The sequence below is a fragment of the Nerophis ophidion genome, linkage group LG29 (assembly GCF_033978795.1).
Source record: "Nerophis ophidion isolate RoL-2023_Sa linkage group LG29, RoL_Noph_v1.0, whole genome shotgun sequence".
Classification (NCBI taxonomy): Eukaryota; Metazoa; Chordata; class Actinopteri; order Syngnathiformes; family Syngnathidae; genus Nerophis; species Nerophis ophidion.
The window spans coordinates 26,757,622-26,776,075 of NC_084639.1; the positions used below are offsets into that span (position 1 = coordinate 26,757,622).

The following is an 18,454-nucleotide window of genomic DNA, read 5'->3' on the forward strand; positions in this document are numbered from 1 at the left end:
TCACTGAATTTTTATACTCTGAATATTTTAGACGAAAAAATGTTATACACTGATTTAACACATTTTTATACACTGAAGTTTTTTACATTGTTTGTTTTACTCTAAATTTTTTATACACATGTTTATACACTGATTTATTAACAATGAATTTTTATATACTGAAGTTTTTTACATTGTTTTTTGCTCAATTTTTTTATACACACGTTTATTCACTGAATATTTTTACACTGATTTTTTATTCACTGAATTTTTATACTCTGAATATTTTAGACGAAACAATGTTATACACTGATTTAACACATTTTTATACACTGAAGTTTTTTACATTGATGTTTGTTTTACTCTAAATTTTTTATACACATGTTTATACACTGATTTTTTAATCACTGAATTGTTATACTCTGAATATTTTATACAAAAAAATGTTATACACTGATTTATTAACATTAAATTTTTATAAACTGAAGTTTTTTACTTAGTTTTTTTACTCTAAATTTTTTATACACATATTTATACACTGATTTATTAACAATGAATTTTTATATACTGACGTTTTTTACATTGATTTTTTTACTCAATTTTTTTTTAATACACAACATTTTATACACTGAATATTTTAATCTGATTTTTTATTCACAGAGTTTTTATACTCTGAATATTTTAGACAAAAAAATGTTATACACTGATTTAACACATTTTTATACACTGAAGTTTTTTACATTGATTTTTTTTACTCTAAATTCTTTATACACCACATGTTTATACACTGATTTATTAACATTTTTTTTTTTTTTTTTTACTGAAGTTTTTTACATTGATGTTTTTTTACTCAGATTTTTATACACAACATGTTTGTACACTGATTTATTAACACTGAATTTTTATACACAGATTTTTTTTTTCCAAAATATTTTTATTCACTGAATTTTTATACAATGATTTATTACAGGGTTTTTATACACTGAAGTTTTTTAAATTGAATTTTTTTTTACTCTTGTTTTATACACTGATATTTTCATTCACTGAATTTTTATATATTCAATTTTTAACTGATTTTTTAACATATTTTTTAATCACTGATTTATTAACACAAAATTTTTATACACTGACTTTTTATTTTTTTACTCAGTTTTTAAACATTTATTTTTCATACACTGAATTTTAAAACAACATGTTTAAACATTTGCATTTTGCAACATTTTTTTTTTCAAGGAAATTGTGAGCATAATTTGATGTAAAAAATTCCACTCACAAAATTGAGTTACATAAGTTCAGTAAAAAAAATAAAGTTTTGGTAATAAAGACAGAAATGAACCTCCACACGGAAGCCTAGCATGAGGACTAAAAAGAAGAATAAAGGAGAGCAAAGGCATCCTGTGCCTCGACACAGCGCAGTCCTCCACAATGCAAAGCTGCACTGATCCTGCACAGACACGGCGAGTAAAGACAGGGGTAGTGGGGGTAGTGGGGGGGGTGTGGACACCGTGGGGTCTACGTGGGCTGCTTTACAACGGACAGGGGATGACGGCACACATCGGAAAGGAGGGGTACAGGTGGTGCGGGGGTTGGCAACATCATGATGGACTCCACATAAACAGGTGTATAAAGGAAACGTCGTGCTCGGGGACACAAATAGCAGGGTTTGTGACAATCTCCCTAAAAAGGGGGTTTAGGGGGGGTAGTCATTTAATTACCTTTATATCCTATCTTGACTGCTCCTATTACACAACCCAGGAGAGGGAAACATTTAGAAAAGGGAGAATAATTACTTATCTCTGAGAGCTCACACATTTTCTCATCACAGTGGAAAGTAGGCACGGGCGCCTCAAAACATGAAGATGCTTTACAACATGGCCTCCCAGCACATTACCACAGCTTTTTTCCGGCGACACGCTTTCAATTATTTATTTTTTATGGGCGGGGGGTTGGGGGGGCAAGAAAGAGTCCAAAAAGCCGACAGCAAGCAAGAGCGGGACGAGCGAGCGCCTACTTCAATACTGTATGTCTGAGGCAAAACAAAGAAAGGTGCATGGGAACAATCCCCCGGCAGGCATAAGACATTGAAACAACGTTGTGTTCAATGTTGGCTTCTCACGTTGATTTGACCATTGAAACTTGGTCATTTTCACAACCGATATTTCACAACACAAATACAATGTTGAAACAACATGCATCTTAACCTTGAATCAATGTCAGGTTGTGACCTTGATTTGACCATTGAAGTTTGGTCATTACCCAACTTATATTTGACAACACAAATACAACGATAAAACAATATACTTTTTGACAACGTTTAATCAATTTCATGTTGTGATGTTGAATTCACCATAGAAATGTGCTCTTTTTCCAACCAATATTCCACAACACAAATACAACGATAAATCAATGAATCAATGTCAGGTTGTGACGTTGATTTGAAAATTGAAATTTGGTAATTTCCAAATTTATATTTTACAACACAAATACAACGATAAAATATATTTTTTGACAACGTTTAATCAATGTCATGTTGTGACGTTGAATTCACCGTAATTTGCTCTTTTTCCAACCAATATTGTACAACACAAATACAACATTGAAACAACATGCTTTTTGACAACATTGAATCAATGTTGGGTTCTCACGTTGATTTGACCATTGAATGTTGGTCATTTTCCAAACAATATTTTACAACACAAATACAACAATGAAACAACATGCTTTTTGACAACGTTGCTTTGACCATTGAAATTTGGTCATTCTCCGAACTGATATTTTACAACACAAATACAATGTTGAAACAACATGCTTTTTAACGTTTAATCAATGTTAGGTTGTGACGTTGATTTGACCATTGAAATTTGGTCATTTCCCAATTTATATTCTACAACACAAATACAACGATAAAACAACATACTTAACGTTTAATCAATTTCATGTTGTGATTTTGAATTCACCATAGAAATGTGCTCTTTTTCCAACCAATATTCCACAACACAAATACAACGATAAATCAACATACTTTAATAATCTTGAATCAATGTCAGGTTGTGACGTTGATTTGAAAATTGAAATTTGGTAATTTCCCAACTTATATTTTACAACACAAATACAACGATAAAATATACTTTTTGACAACGTTTAATCAATGTCATGTTGTGACGTTGAATTCACCATAAAAAAATTGCTCTTTTTCCAACCAATATTGTACAACACAAATACAACATTGAAACAACATGCTTTTTGACAACATTGAATCAATGTTGGGTTCTCACGTTGATTTGACCATTGAATGTTGGTCATTTTCCAAACAATATTTTACAACACAAATACAACAATGAAACAACATGCTTTTTGACAACGTTGATTTGACCATTGAAATTTGGTCATTTTCCAACACAAATACAACGTTGAAACAACATGCTTCTTAACGTTTAATCAATGTCGGGTTGTGATGTTGATTTGACCATTGAAATTTGGTCATTTCCCAACTTATATTCTACAACACAAATACAACGATAAGACAACATACTTTTAAACAACGTTTAATCAATGTCATGTTGTGACGTTGAATTCACCATTGAAATTTGGTCATTTTCCAACCAGTATTGTACAACACAAATACAACGTTGAAACAACATGCCTTTTGACGACATTGAATCAATGTTGGGTTCTCACATTCATTTGACCATTGAATGTTGGTCATTTTCCAACCTATATTTTACAACACAAATACAACAATTAAACATGCTTTTTGACAACATTGAATCAATGTTGGGTTCTGACATTGATTTGACCATTGAATGTTGGTAATTTTTCAACCTATACTTAACACAAATACAACAATGAAACAACATGCTTTTTGACAATGTTGAATCAATGTTGGGTTCTGACATTGATTTGACCATTGAAACTTAAGTCGTTTTCCAAACTGGTATTTCACAACACAAATACAACAATGAAACAACATGCTTTTTAACGTTTAATCAACGTCAGGTTGTGACGTTAATTTGACCATTGAAAATTGGTCATTTCCCAACCAATATTCTACAACACAAATACAACGATAAAACAACATACTTTTTAATAACATTCAACCAATGTCATGTTGAATTGACCATTAAAATTTGGTCATTTTCACAACCCATATTTCACAACACAAATACAATGTTGAAACAACATGCTTCTTAACGTTTAATCAATGTCAGGTTGTGACGTTGATTTGACCATTGAAATTTGGTCATTTCCCAACTTATATTCTACAACACAAATACGATAAAACAACGTTTAATCAATGTCATGTTGTGACGTTGAATTCACCATTGAAATTTGGTCATTTTCCAACCAGTATTGTACAACACAAATACAACATTGAAACAACATGCCTTTTGACGACATTGAATCAATGTTGGGTTCTCACATTCATTTGACCATTGAGTGTTGGTCATTTTCCAACCAATATTTTACAACACAAATACAAAAATTAAACATGCTTTTTGACAACATTGAATCAATGTTGGGTTCTGACATTGATTTGACCATTGAATGTTGGTCATTTTTCAACCAATACAACAATGAAACAACATGCCTTTTGACAATGTTGAATCAATGTTGGGTTCTGACGTTGATTTGAGCATTGTAACTTAGTCATTTTCCAAACTGATATTTCACAACACAAATACAACAATGAAACATGCTTTTTAACGTTTAATCAACGTCATGTTGTGACGTTGATTTGACCATTGAAAATTGGTCATTTCCCAACCAATATTCTACAACACAAACACAACGATAAAACAACATACTTTTTAATAACATTTAACCAATGTCATGTTGAATTGACCATTAAAATTTGGTCATTTTCACAACCCATATTTCACAACACAAATACAATGTTGAAACAACATGCTTCTTAACGTTTAATCATTGTCAGGTTGTGACGTTGATTTGACCATTGAAATCTGGTCTTTTTCCAACCAATGTTGTACAACACAAATAAAACGATAAAACATACTTTTTTAACAACATTTAATCAATGTCAGGTTGTGACAATGATTTGACCATTGATATTTGGTCATTTCCCAACCAACAACATGGATCCAATGTTAGACACCAACATTGTCTCAATTCACATATACAACTACTTTTGCATTGTTGTTTCAAAGTCAGTTTTAAAAGGACATACATGTTTAATCAACATCTTGTTGAATTACGTCCTTTTGCTGAGCAACATTGAAACAACATGCCTTTTGACGACATGTGTTCAATGTTGGGTTCTCACCTTGATTTGACCATTGAAATGTGGTCATTTCCCAACCAAATTTACCAAAACAAAAAATACAACATTGAAACATGCCTTTTGACAACGTTGAATAAAAGTTGGGTTCTGACATTGATTTGACCATTGAAATGTGGTCGTTTTCCAATCTATATTTTACAAAACAAATACAACGTTGAAACAACATGCCTTTTCACAATGTTGAATCAATGTTGGGTTCTCACATTGATTTGACCATTGAATTTTGGTCATTTCCCAACCAATATTTACCTACAAAAATACAACAATGAAACCACATGCTTTTTGACAATGTTATATCAATGTTGGGTTGTGACGTTGATTTGACCATTGAAACTTGGTCATTTTCACAACCGATATGCCACAACACAAATATAACGATAAAACAGCATACTTTTTGATAACATTTAATCAATGTCATGTTGAACTGACCATTGAAATTTGGTCATTTTCCAACCAATATTTGCCAACACAAATACAACATTGAAACAACATGCCTTTCGACGACATGTGTTCAATGTTGGGTTCTCACGTTGATTTGACCATTGAAATTTGGCCATTTTCACAACTGATATATCACAACACAAATACAACGTTGAAACAAAATGCTTCTTAACGTTTAATCAATGTCGGGTTGTGACGTTGATTTGACCATTGAAATTTGGTCATTTCCCAACTCATATTCTACAATAAAAATACAACGTTGAAACCACATACTTTTTAACAACGTTTAATCAATGTCATGTTGTGATGTTTATTTGACCATTGAAATTTGGTCATTTCCCAACCAAATTTACCAACACTAATACAACATTGAAACAACATGCCTTTTGACAACGTTGAATAAATGTTGGGTTCTGATGGTGATTTGACCATTGAGTTTTGGTCATTTTCCCACTTATGATTTACAACACAAATACGACGAAACAGCATGCTTTTTGACAACATTGAATCAATGTTGGGTTCTGACGTTGATTTGACCATTGAATGTTGGTAAATTTTCAACCTTAATTTAACAACACAAATACAACAATAAAACAACATGCCTTTTGATGACGTTGAATCAATGTTAAGTTCTGACATTGATTTGACCATTGAAACTTGGTCATTTTCCCACTTATATTTTACAACACAAATACAACGACGAAACAACATGCTTTTTGACAACATTGAATCAATGTTGGGTTCTGACGTTGATTTGACCATTGAATGTTGGTAAATTTTCAACCTTAATTTAACAACACAAATACAACAATAAAACAACATGCCTTTTGATGACGTTGAATCAATGTTAAGTTCTGACATTGATTTGACCATTGAAACTTGGTCATTTTCCCAACCAATATTGTACAAAACAACTACAATGCTTCTTAACCTTTATCAATGTCAGGTTGTGACTTTGATTTGACCATTGAAATTTGGCCATTTCCCAACCAATATTCTACAACACATATACAACGATAAAACAACATACCCTTTTACAACATTTAATCAATGTTGGGTTCTGACGTTAATTTGACCATTGAAATTTGGTCATTTCCCAACCAACAACGTGGATCCAACAATAGACACCAACGTTGTCTCAATTCACATACACAACAATTTTTGCAACGTGGTTTCAGAGTCAGTTTTAAAGCACATGTATGTATAATCAACACCTTGTTGAATTAGGTCCTGATGCTGAACATTGAAACAACATGCCTTTTGACGACATGTGTTCAATGTTGGGTTGTCACCTTGATTTGACCATTGATATTTGGTCATTTTCCAACCTATAATTAACAACACAAATACAACAATGAAACAACATGCTTTTTGACATCATTGAATCAATGTTGGGTTCGCACGTTGAGTTAACCATTGAAATGTGGTCATTTACCAACTAATATTGTACAACACAAATACAATGTTGAAACAACATGCTTTTTGACGACGTTGAATCAACGTTGGGTTCTGACATTGATTTGACCATTGAAATGTGGCCATTTCCCAACCAATATTTTACAACATGAATGCAACGCTGAAACATCAAGATTTTTGACGACGTTTAATCAATGTTGGGTTGTGACGTTGATTTGACCATTGAAATGTGGTTATTTCCCAACCAACAACATGGATCCAACGATAGACACCAACGTTGTCTCAAATCACAAAAAGAACTATTTTTGCCACGTTGTTTCAAAGTCAGTTTTAAAGGACATGTATGTAGAATCGACTTAACGTCTTGTGCCTGCTGGGCATGCGCGACGAGGTTATTCCCAAGCAAAGTGACTTAGTCTTTACCTGACACTCTGGAGTCCAGGGCTTTACGAGCACGCCCACGGGACCATGGCGAGAGAGGAACAGGAAGGAAGATAGAACACAGAAAAAGACAATTATTGCGCGACCACGTCCACATGAACACGTTTTTGGGGGGGGGGGGGGGGGGTTGTAACAATTTATATCTGCTTAAATAATACATTACATAATACATTATTAGAATTATTTGTATTAACTAGTATTCTTCCACAAAGGCAAAACAATTGTAATGCATTAAAAATAAATGACCAAATAAAACATCCCCCACTCAGTAGTGAACATTGCAAAGTCAAATAACATATTTTCAACACACAGAATACTGAATTTAGTTTTTTAGATGCACACATGGATGAGAGTTTTGTTAAAATTATCAATTTTGATCAAACACGACATTTACACAACTTAATGGCCTGAGTGCAGGACACTGTAGGTGCCTTTATGTGGTAATATTGTGTTAATAATTACCTGTCAACTGGACCCCGGCTCAAACAAGTTTGAAAAACTTATTAGGGTGTTACCATTTAGTGGTCAATTGTACGGAATATGTACTGTACTGTACAATCCACTAATAAAAGTTGCAATCAATCAATCAATCTACAGCATTTAAAGTTCCCTAAAGGATCAATAAAGACAATAAAACCCTGGAGCAATGCTCGTGCTTGGGTTCTTCTGGATCACAGGAATGGTCAGCACACTCCAGGCAGCGTTTACAATGTTTTAATGTTTTTACACAACAAATATACTGATGGCTTTTCAGCCCGTACTTGCAATCAAGAGCGTCTCTTTACGGTTTGTCCATTCATTCGGCTTTTCAGCCGCTCGTCCTCCTCCGCGTGTCTTCCGCGTTCTCCTCCCCTGTCAAGGTCTCCCGTGCTGCTAATAAAGGAACAGGTGATTATATAACTCGTTCCAGCTGAGATTATCCACTCACCTGTCAGCTGCTTCGTGGCCGGTCTCTGCACACACCCCGCCCGCAGGGAACGCGTGGACCACGCCCCTTGCCACATGCCTCCACCGCCAGACTCAAACCACTCCCCCCCTCCCTTGGGGGGAGAGAGGAAGTCGGCCACGGCCATCTGCGCGCCCGGCTTGTGGACCACCCGGAAGTTTTAGGGTTGTAATGCAAGGTACCACCAGGTAATCTGCGCATTGGCATCCCTCATGCGGTGGAGCCATTGTAGCGGTTTGTGGTCCGAGCAGAGACTGAAGGCGCGCCCCAGCAGGTAATAGCGGAGGGCCCCGACCGCCCACCGGATGGCGAGGAACTCCCTCTACACTGTGCTATACCTCGCCTCCCGGTCCCAGAGATTCCGGCTGATGTAAGGTATGGGGCGGTCGACGCCCCCCATCCGCTGCGACAGCACCGCCCCCAGTCTCTGGCCCGACGCGTCCGCCTGCAGACAAAAAGGGTTGTTAAAAGTTGGCATGTGCAGTACCAGCTGCTCAGAGAGGGCTGTTTTCACCTTCTCAAATGCCCGCTGGCTCTGCTCCGTCCACTGGACCAGTTCTGGAGCACCCTTTCGGGTGAGGTCAGTCAGTGGGCTGGTCCAGTCCACGAACCGGGGAATTAACCAGCGGTATTAGCCTGCCAATCCCCAAAACTGCCTCACCTCTTTTTCCGTCTTGGGAGGTGGACAGGCCGCGATGGCTGCCGTTTTGCCCACTTGGGGCCGCACCTGCCCCCCCCCCCCAAGTGGTACCCCAGATACTGTACCTCCCTCCAGCCAACGGCGCACTTCGCCCGGGTTGGCGGTGAGCCCCGCCAGCCTCAGGGATTCGCGGCATGTGCTGTTCACAGCTGCCACTCTGGATGATGACATCATTCAGGTAGGTAGCCGCGTATGCCGCATGGGGTTGCAGCACTCGGTCCATGAGACGCTGGAACGTGGCGGGCGCACCGAACAAGCCAAACGGAAGTGTCACGAATTGGTACAAACCTTCCGGAGTGGAAAAGGCCGTTTTTTCTCGGGACTCTGGTGACAAGGGAATTTGCCAGTAGCCCTTAGTCAAATCCAGTGTTGTAAAAAAAACGAGCAGTGCCCAGCCGATCGAGGAGTTCGTCGACCCGAGGCATTGGGTACGCGTCAAAACGTGAAATTTCATTCACCCTGCGGTAATCCACACAGAAGCGCACAGTTCCATCCTTCTTCCCTACGAAGACAATGGGACTGCACCACGCACTGTTGGATTGTTCTGTTATAACCAACTCAAGCATAGTTTTTAATTCCTCTCGAACCACTTTACGCTTGTGTTCGGGAAGCCGATATGGCCGAGACCGCACCATAACCCCCAGGCTGGTCTCGATGTGATGTCGGATAAGATCCGTGCGCCCTGGCCGAGAGGAGAACACATCCGAGTAGCGCCGCTGTAACTCAGCCACCTCCACTCTCTGTGCCAATGTGAGCTGGTCATCACAAGGAAGCTGAGGGGTTGGGCCAGACCGCGGGCTCTCTGGCCCCAACTCCTCCTCCTCCGCCCCTGTAGGATGGAATAGGTCTTTATTGTAGTTGCACAAGTACAACGAAACTTTGTTTTCAGCACAAACCTGTTCAAGATGAGACAAACAAACAGTGTACAGGGTTACAGAATAAGAACACTGATGGGTCGCCATAAGGCGCCCCGTAAAAAAAATACAATCCAGACTGGGCTCCTAAAGGGGCCCAGCTTGGAGTGGGAAAGAACCTCCATAGCAAAGCACATATACATATTACAACATACATCTTGAGATATCTAGCAACAGAGGGAAGGTAGTTCAAGGTCATGGTGGTAGGCCGCAGCTCTCAGGCGCTGACCATCCATTCATCACCCCTACGGGATTTGCGTCGAGGGCGTTGGGTGGTGGGGTGGGGGGGACGCGTATGTATGGCGTTTATTTTTTTTTGTGGATGTGTGTGTGTGTATAAGCCCGTAGTGTGTCTCTGTTCCGCGGCCTTGATGTATTGTGCCATCTCGTCCAAAGTCTACAACAACAGATGTGTGTCCATGAGAGACAAGAAGGGAGTTTGTTGTGTCTTCGCTGCGCTGTTCTTTGGGAGAGTCTCGAAGCCAGGGAAACAATCCAAGTTAGAATTATTTTGTATGCGAATGAAAATAAAATTTGCTTTTCACTCTAAATTGTCTATGACTGGTCCTCAAAACTTGCGGGGTAGACAGTTTGATGTAATCCACAGTTCTTCCCGCATCCTCCAATCATTTGTGGCAGCTTTGGGGTACTTTGAAGACTGCCAGCAACTTCCAATTTGTCGAGAAACCAGAGCAACGCTTACTCCAATCAGCAGATGTCCTGTTGTCATAATTCCCAATAGGTGGATATCTTCACGTCCTCGACAGAAAAGGATCGCCAGGCACGCGGCCCTCCTTCTCCCAAGAGTCCGTCGTGTGTCCAGCAATAACCGCTTCGTCACGACAACAGGTTCCCCCAAACCCAAGATCTTGAGAATTGTGTTGAGGCCAGTTAAATAGTTCCAATGTTTACATTTGGAGAGCAGTGCAAAAAGAGGCAACAAGAAAGTTATGACAAGACAAAACAAAGAAGCAAGTAGGAGAGATAAGGGAGAGGAAAGGGGAGCGTCCACCCTCGTTGAATGCCAGAGAGAAATACTGTTACCATGGCAACGGGCTCTGCCTCTCTCCATGCCTTCAGCAGGTTCAAATGGTATATTTGGGTGTCTCCGCGTCGGTCCGAGCGCCGGACCTCATAATCGACATCCCCCACTTGCCGTGTGACCACAAAGGGTCCTTGCCACTTTGCAAGTAATTTGGAGCTTGCAGTTGGAAGCAACACAAGCACTTTTTGTCCCGGTGAGAATTTACGCAGTTGGGCCCCCTTATTATACGTGCGCTGTTGACGCAGTTGGGCACGGCGCAAATTCTCGTGTGACAAGTGCCCCACCTTGTGGAGTTTTGCCCGCATGTCCAAGACGTATTGAATTTCATTTTTGCTGGAGCTCGGACGCTCCTCCCAGCTTTCCTTAATGACGTCAAACACTCCGCAAGGCCTTGGGCCGTATAATAACTCGAAGGGTGCAAAACCAAGGAAGGCTTGAGGTACCTCCCGCATCGCATTCAATAGGGGGTCCAACCATTTATCCCAATTTTGTTTGTCCTCGTGCATGGATTTACGGATCATGGTTTTTAGCGTTTTATTATATCGCTCCACCAGCCCATCTGTTTGTGGATGATATACGCTGGTGCGGATGGCCTTAATTCCCAGTAACCCGTAAAATTCCTTTATTGTGCGTGACATAAAGGACATGCCCTGTTCAGTCAAAATCTCTTTCGGGATTCCGACTCGGGAGATGACCTGAAACAGTGCTTGCGCCACACTCTTGGCAGAGATGAAGCGCAAAGGCACTGCTTCGGGATACCGCGTTGCGTAATCCACCAGGAGTAACACAAAGCGGTATCCCCGTGTGCTCGGGTGAAATGGTCCGATTAGGTCCACCCCAATTCTTTCGAACGGGACCTCCATGAGTGGTAATGGTGGCAAAGGTGCCTTTGGGGTCACCGCTGGGTTCACCCGCTGGCAGTCCGGGCCGGCCGCGCACCATTGGCGTATGTCTGCCCGGAGGCCTGGCCAATGGAATCGGACCATGACCCGATTAGGTGTCTTGTCATATCCTAAATGTCCAGACATGGGATTGAAATGTGGCACCTGGAAAACCATTTCCAGGCGGAATTTGGGCACCAACAACTAGGTTATTTCCTCTCCGGTTTGCGTGTCACCGCCCACTCGATACAGACTATCCCGAATAATGGAAAAATGGGGAAAATACCCGCGCTTTCCCCCGGCGCACCAGCTGACCGTCCATAAAGTCGACTTGATCCCAGGCCTTGCGCAGGGTTTGATCACAGGCCTGCTCGAGGGGAAATCCTCCGTAGGTTGCCATCGGGGGCGCCTCCCGCGAAGCCCCCACCAGTTCCCGCTCGGCACTCCCGGATGAAACCGCATCGCCGCTGAGAACGGCACGGATAATCACCTCGCCTACTGTCCGTGAATGCATCCCCACACATTGTCACCAAATGATTGAATCCCGGCCAATTTGTTCCCAAAATTATAGGGTGCATAAGTTGCGCGCTTACGGCAACTTTAACTTTATGCTTTTGGGTTTCATATAGATTTTCCACTGGCACAGTCGGATATTCGTGTATATCCCCATGAACACACCTAATTTTTATCCGTGTTTCAAGTCCCAAAGCCCCAGGTCGAACCAGGTTTGGGTGGATCATGGACTGCCTGCAGCCCGAATCCACCATCGCCTGTACTGCATCCTTACCGGTATGCAGTAAGTCTCTCCCAGATCAGGGGCGGGTGCTGGAGGCCCGACAACCCGCAACACCTGCCCTACCTCCATCGCAGCGCACTTCCGGCATATGTGCCCAGGTTGTCCGCACCCCCAGCACACCGGCCCTGGTACTTGAGATGCACTCTGTGAGGGAAGCCCCCTCTCAGCAGCGCCGGGACCCTGGAATACACAGGAAGACATTACATCATCACCCCGTGTTCCCCCCCCGTGATGTGTATGTCTGTGTGTGTGTGTTGTTGGCTGTTCGTGTGGGAAACCTGCTCGTTGGCCCCCGGTAGTTCGGCCACGTTTTTTCCCGTCTCGAGGGATGTCTTGTTCCCCACCCCCATAGCGAGTCGTCGCCAGGGTGCAGGGGCGGTTTTCCCCGCTGTTGCCTCCTGGTGAACCGCCAGGTGCTCCTCCGCCAGTCTCACCGCTGTCTTCACGTCCGGCGGACTGTGGTATCGCACCCACGCGGAGGTCCTCGTTGGGATGCCATCCAGGAACTGCTCCAGCACAATTGACTCCAACATTTTGGGGTCCTGCCCATTGGGTTGGAGCCACCGGGTCGCCGCATCCCTCAGCCGGTGCAAGAACTCATGGCCCGGAACTGTCGGCGGTGATCTTCTGGGCGGCTGCCTACCCGGTCCAGGATGTCGTGCCGTTGGTTGGCTTAGTGCATGCAGGCCGACGCCGGGAGACTCAACGCCGCCTGCTGCGCCTCCCCCACCAGGAGCAGCAGCAGCCTCGCGCTCCGTTCTTCCCCAGGCCACTTGCACAACGTCGCCGTGGCCTCGAAGACATCCAGGAAGGTTTGTGGGTCCTCCCCCTTCACCATGCACTTCATGGAGGATGACCCACCCGCTGTTTCCGCTTGGTTCATCAACGCCTGTAGTACCTGGGTCTGCTGTCGGCTTGCAGCTGACACTTCAGCCAAAACTTGGCCCAGCGCTTCCAGGGGTGTTGGTGCCGACATACTTACGTGATCTGTTTGAGTTGGGTGCCACTGTAGCAATGCTCGTGCTTGGGTTCTTCTGGATCACAGAAATGGGCAGCACACTCCAGGCAGTGTTTACAATGTTTCAATGTTTTTACACAACAAATATACTGATGGCTTTTCAGCCCGTACTTGCAATCAATAGCGTCTCTTTATGGTTTGTCCATTCATTTGGCTTTTCAGCTGCTCGTCCTTCTCCGCGTGTCTTCCGCATTCTCCTCCCCTGTCAAGGTCTCCCGTGCTGCTAATAAAGGAACAGGTGATTAGATAACTCGTTCCAGCTGAGATTATCCACTCACCTGTCAGCTGCTTCGTGGCCGGTCTCTGCAAACACCCCGCCCGCAGGGAACGTGGGGACCACGCCCCTTGCCACAAACCCCAACTCCAAATCTGATGTTAAGCCGATAAAAGGTATCTCGCTTTGTCTCTTAACAGCGGTCGTTTTGAAATATGTTCGACCTGTAAATGAATCCTGTCAGTTTCCCCTCTCCTCTGTCAGCCATTTTACTCCTCAGCCTGCTTCTTCTTCTTTGTTATTTTTGGCGAATGGCACCATGCGCAAAACAACATGAAAAGATTGCAAGAGCACTACTTGTAATAATTATAAGGCTCCTAGTTAATCAAGAAGAGGACGTATGAGCGATATGCTGTAACATATAACACAAACATTTAATAATTATAAATGAAAGTCACCTGAATACAACAGCGACAAAGTTTTTGGTCAAAAGTTTGCATTTTCTGTAGTTGGATTTTCAACTGAAGTCAGAGAAAAGTTGAATGTTTTCCTGCAACCAAATGTTCTTTCAGTCAATACATGATACAGGTGAAACTCATACAGTTTGAATATGGTGTAAAAGTCCATTCATGTCAGCAATTAACTTCAAATGTGAAATTAATCTGTGATATTCACTCATTACATGCAAAGTGAGGTATGTCATTTTGACTTACATTAGATTTTGAATTCAAAGCTTTCATAAACCGTAAGCCATAAACATCAAAATTATAACTAATAAATCCTTGACATATCTACACTTTGCATGTAAATTAATATCACGTTACTCAATGTTACATCATTGTGTAATTTGCACATGATTAAATTCTACAGAAGAATATCAATTTCCTATATTTATTTAAAAAAAAGTTATTTTTTCCTCTCGATCCCAGCAGGCACAAGACATTGATACAACGTTGATTATACAAACATGTCCTTTAAAACCGACTTTGATACAACGTTACATAGATAGTTGTATTTGTAAATTGAGACAAGGTTGATGTCCAACATTGGATCCACGTTGTTGGTTGGGAAAGGACCAACAGTTCAACGGTCAAATCAACGTCTGAACTCAACATTGATTAAACGTCATCAAGAGACATGTTGTCTCAACGTTGTGTTTGAGTTGCTCAACATCAGGACCTAATTCAACAAGTTCTCAATGTTGTTTTAATGTCTCGTGCCTGCTGGGATGTTACATGTGTGCCTCTGGAGACCTCACTGTAGACTTTGCAATGTCATTATACCTACAAACTAAACACAATTGATGCTAATCCACCCTTAATTTTTCCAATAAGAATCGGAAGGAACCGAATCGTTCATCAGATTCGAAATCATAATCTGAACTAGACAAATCGTATCAATTCCCACCCTACATATCCCTCTTCCAACTTTTGTGGAAATGGGTCTTTTGTAACAACAACAAAGCAGGTAACCTCCTGCCTTGCACCAGGAAGTCCAGATAAGGGTTTTAAAGCACACACGTTCATGTGGACAGGGTCCAGGTTTGAGTTAGGCAAAGACAAGAAAAGCAGATTTAAAGACAGACAAAAAGGCTGTAGACGTAGGATGAATTTTGAGGACCAGTCATAGACAATTTAGAGTGAAAAGCAAATTTTATTCTCACTCGCATACCAAACATTCTTACTTGGATTGTTTCCCTGGCTTGGAGATTTTCCCGAAGGACAGTGCGGCGAAGACACAACAAACTCCCGTCTTGTCTCTCATGGACACACACCAGTTGTTGACTTTGGACCGACTAGTGACTGCACGACATCAAGGCCACGGAACAGAGACACGCGACAGGCTTACACACGCATGCATCCCCAAAAGGTTTACGCCACACATATAGACTACGCCTCATCCAACGCCCTTGACATGACTCCCTTAGAGGTGACGGGTGGATAGGCAGCGCCTGAAGAGCTGCCGCCTGCCACCATGGCCCCCACTCCCTCCCCTCTGTTGCTAGTCTCGAGATGTTGTAATATATATATGTGCTTTGCTACGGAGGTTTTTTTCCCTATCTGGACTGGGCCCCTTTAAGAGCCCCAGTCTAGACTGTATTTTTTTTTACTCATCCTTCCCCTCTCCTTCCTTTTTTCCTGCTCTGTAACCCTGTACACTTTTTGTTTGTCTAATCTTGACCGGGTTTGTGCTGAAAACAAAGTTCTGTCGTACTTGTGCGATGTCAATAAAGACCTACCTACATAAGAGTCTTTATTTGTTTTTTCGGCATGCGTGTGAGTTCAGGGTTTAATCGAGCTGTTAAGGGAAGTGGCGAGTGATTAGGAAGAATCGCAAATGCCGCGCCGTCTATTTGAGGACTTACGATTCGTTGTCTCAATGAATTTGCCTGAAACTTGCCAAAGTATTCATCATGAAAATTCTCAATCTGCTTTGATTCTCACTGACAGGCGAACACAAAGGAAGGCAAGTGATATTAAAACCTCTTTGTTTTACTTTCAAAAAATAAAAAAATAAATAACACCTTGCTTTGTCTGCTTCATGTGCATTAGCAACCGTCAGTGGGCTCAGAGCAGCTCCATGCTGAGTGCACCATGAAGAGGAATACCTGAGTTCCTCTTTCAACCCGCACTTCGCTGCCAGTCTCCAAAGCGACAATACGTTAAGCCCTCCATATAGAACTCACGCTTGCAAAGACCCGCCGAGGAAGTCCCACAATGGCCGTGTAATGTGATTAAAAGACACTTTAAGGACGTGAAAAGCTCAGAGAAAAGTTGGAGTCTTGTCTATTCACAAGCAAGCACAGAATCGGTCTTCTGATGGGACTTTCACAAAGGAAAGGACGCCGCCAGTCCGCCATTTGGCTGAGAGTTGGAAAGGATTAAAAGGATCAGGAATGTGACCTCCCTCTACCTGCAGTCCCTCAGAGAGGAATCCATGCTGGCTTGTAAATACATAATTAAGCTGCAACAGCCCGGAGTGCAGATCTTTGTTTCCTAGGTGACGCGCCGGAAGGCTGAGAGCGGTCCGTGGCAAAATGGCGTCTGGTGCGGCGCGGACGTTTACCCGCAGACCTCTGGCAGGGGTGAAGGTGTGCAGACTGTGGCGGTTAAAGGCCAATGAGAAGCGGCATCTCACAAGCTATTATCGTCATCAACGCTGATGGAAGCGCTGCCATTTCATGAAAACGATATTCCGAAGAGGCCTTCAATCTTTTTTTTTTTTTCATGTCTCTCCCGCCCTTGACTCGCTAGTGTGAGAGCCTGACTTGAAGAGCGGGAAAGGTGGATTCTCCAAATGAATGATGAAAAAATGAGCCATTCAAGGTGTGTCCTTGTAAACAAAAAAAATATGTGAAGCCAGGGTGAAAAAACATTTCCTTCCAATGCCCAATGTTGCAAATAAAGCCTTTTGAATTCTTATAGATTTGTATTTACGTCTTTCGCGAGCAAGGTTTTTCTGGCCCAAATCCCTTCGCCATCCATCCATTTCTTTTCGCCTAAGCAGAGAAGCCCACACTTCCCTCTCCCCAGCCACTTGGTCCAGCTCCTCCCGGCGGATCCCGAGGCGTTCCCAGGCCAGCCGGGAGACATAGTCTTCCCAACGTGTCCTGGGTCTTCCCCGTGGCCTCCTACCGGTCGGACGTGCCCTAAACACCTCCTTAGGGAGGCGTTCGGGTGGCATCCTGACCAGATCCCCAAACCACCTCATCTGGCTCCTCTCCATGTGGAGGAGCAGCGGCTTTACTTTGAGTTCCTCCCGGATGGCAGAGCTTCTCACCCTATCTCTAAGGGAGAGACCCGCCACCCGGCGGAGGAAACTCATTTGGGCCGCTTGTACCCGTGATCTTGTCCTTTCGGTCATGACCCAAAGCTCATGACCGTAGGTGAGGATGGGAACGTAGATCGACCGGTAAATTGAGAGCTTTGTCTTCCGGCTCAGCTCCTTCTTCACCACAACGGACCGGTACAACGTCCGCATTACTGAAGACGCCGCACCGCCCCGCCTGTCGATCTCACCATCCACTCTTCCCTCACTCTTGATCAAGACTCTGAGGTACTTGAACTCCTCCACATGGGACAAGGTGGAATATTCTGATCTGACAAATACTTGTTCACCTCAAAAATAATGGACACGATCGGAAACAGTATTTCAGGGAGGTGTGGCTCAGATAGCGTGGTCGTCCGGAAACTTGAGGGTTCCCGGCATGAATCCAGTTTCCGCCAACCCAGTCCTCGCTGTTGTCGGCCAGTCTTCACCCCACGAAGACTGGCCGACGAGGCTGTTGGTGCGAATTTGGTGGTTGGGGGCGTGGTTAAGAGTCAAGTATATATATATATATATATAGGGGCGGCATAGCTCGG

General features: G+C 42.4%; 1 protein-coding gene across 1 annotated transcript in view; it reads right to left on the minus strand.

The window, feature by feature from the left end:
* si:dkey-237h12.3 (teneurin-3) overlaps positions 1 to 18,454 on the minus strand; it is a 627,006-nt gene that overhangs the window by 180,564 nt on the left and 427,988 nt on the right. The window contains exons 14-15 of the mRNA XM_061892022.1: positions 7,559 to 7,579; positions 1,695 to 1,718 (exon numbers count right to left, since the gene is read on the minus strand). Coding sequence (XP_061748006.1) covers positions 1,695 to 1,718; positions 7,559 to 7,579 — 45 coding nt within the window. The remainder of the gene's footprint in view (positions 1 to 1,694; positions 1,719 to 7,558; positions 7,580 to 18,454) is intronic.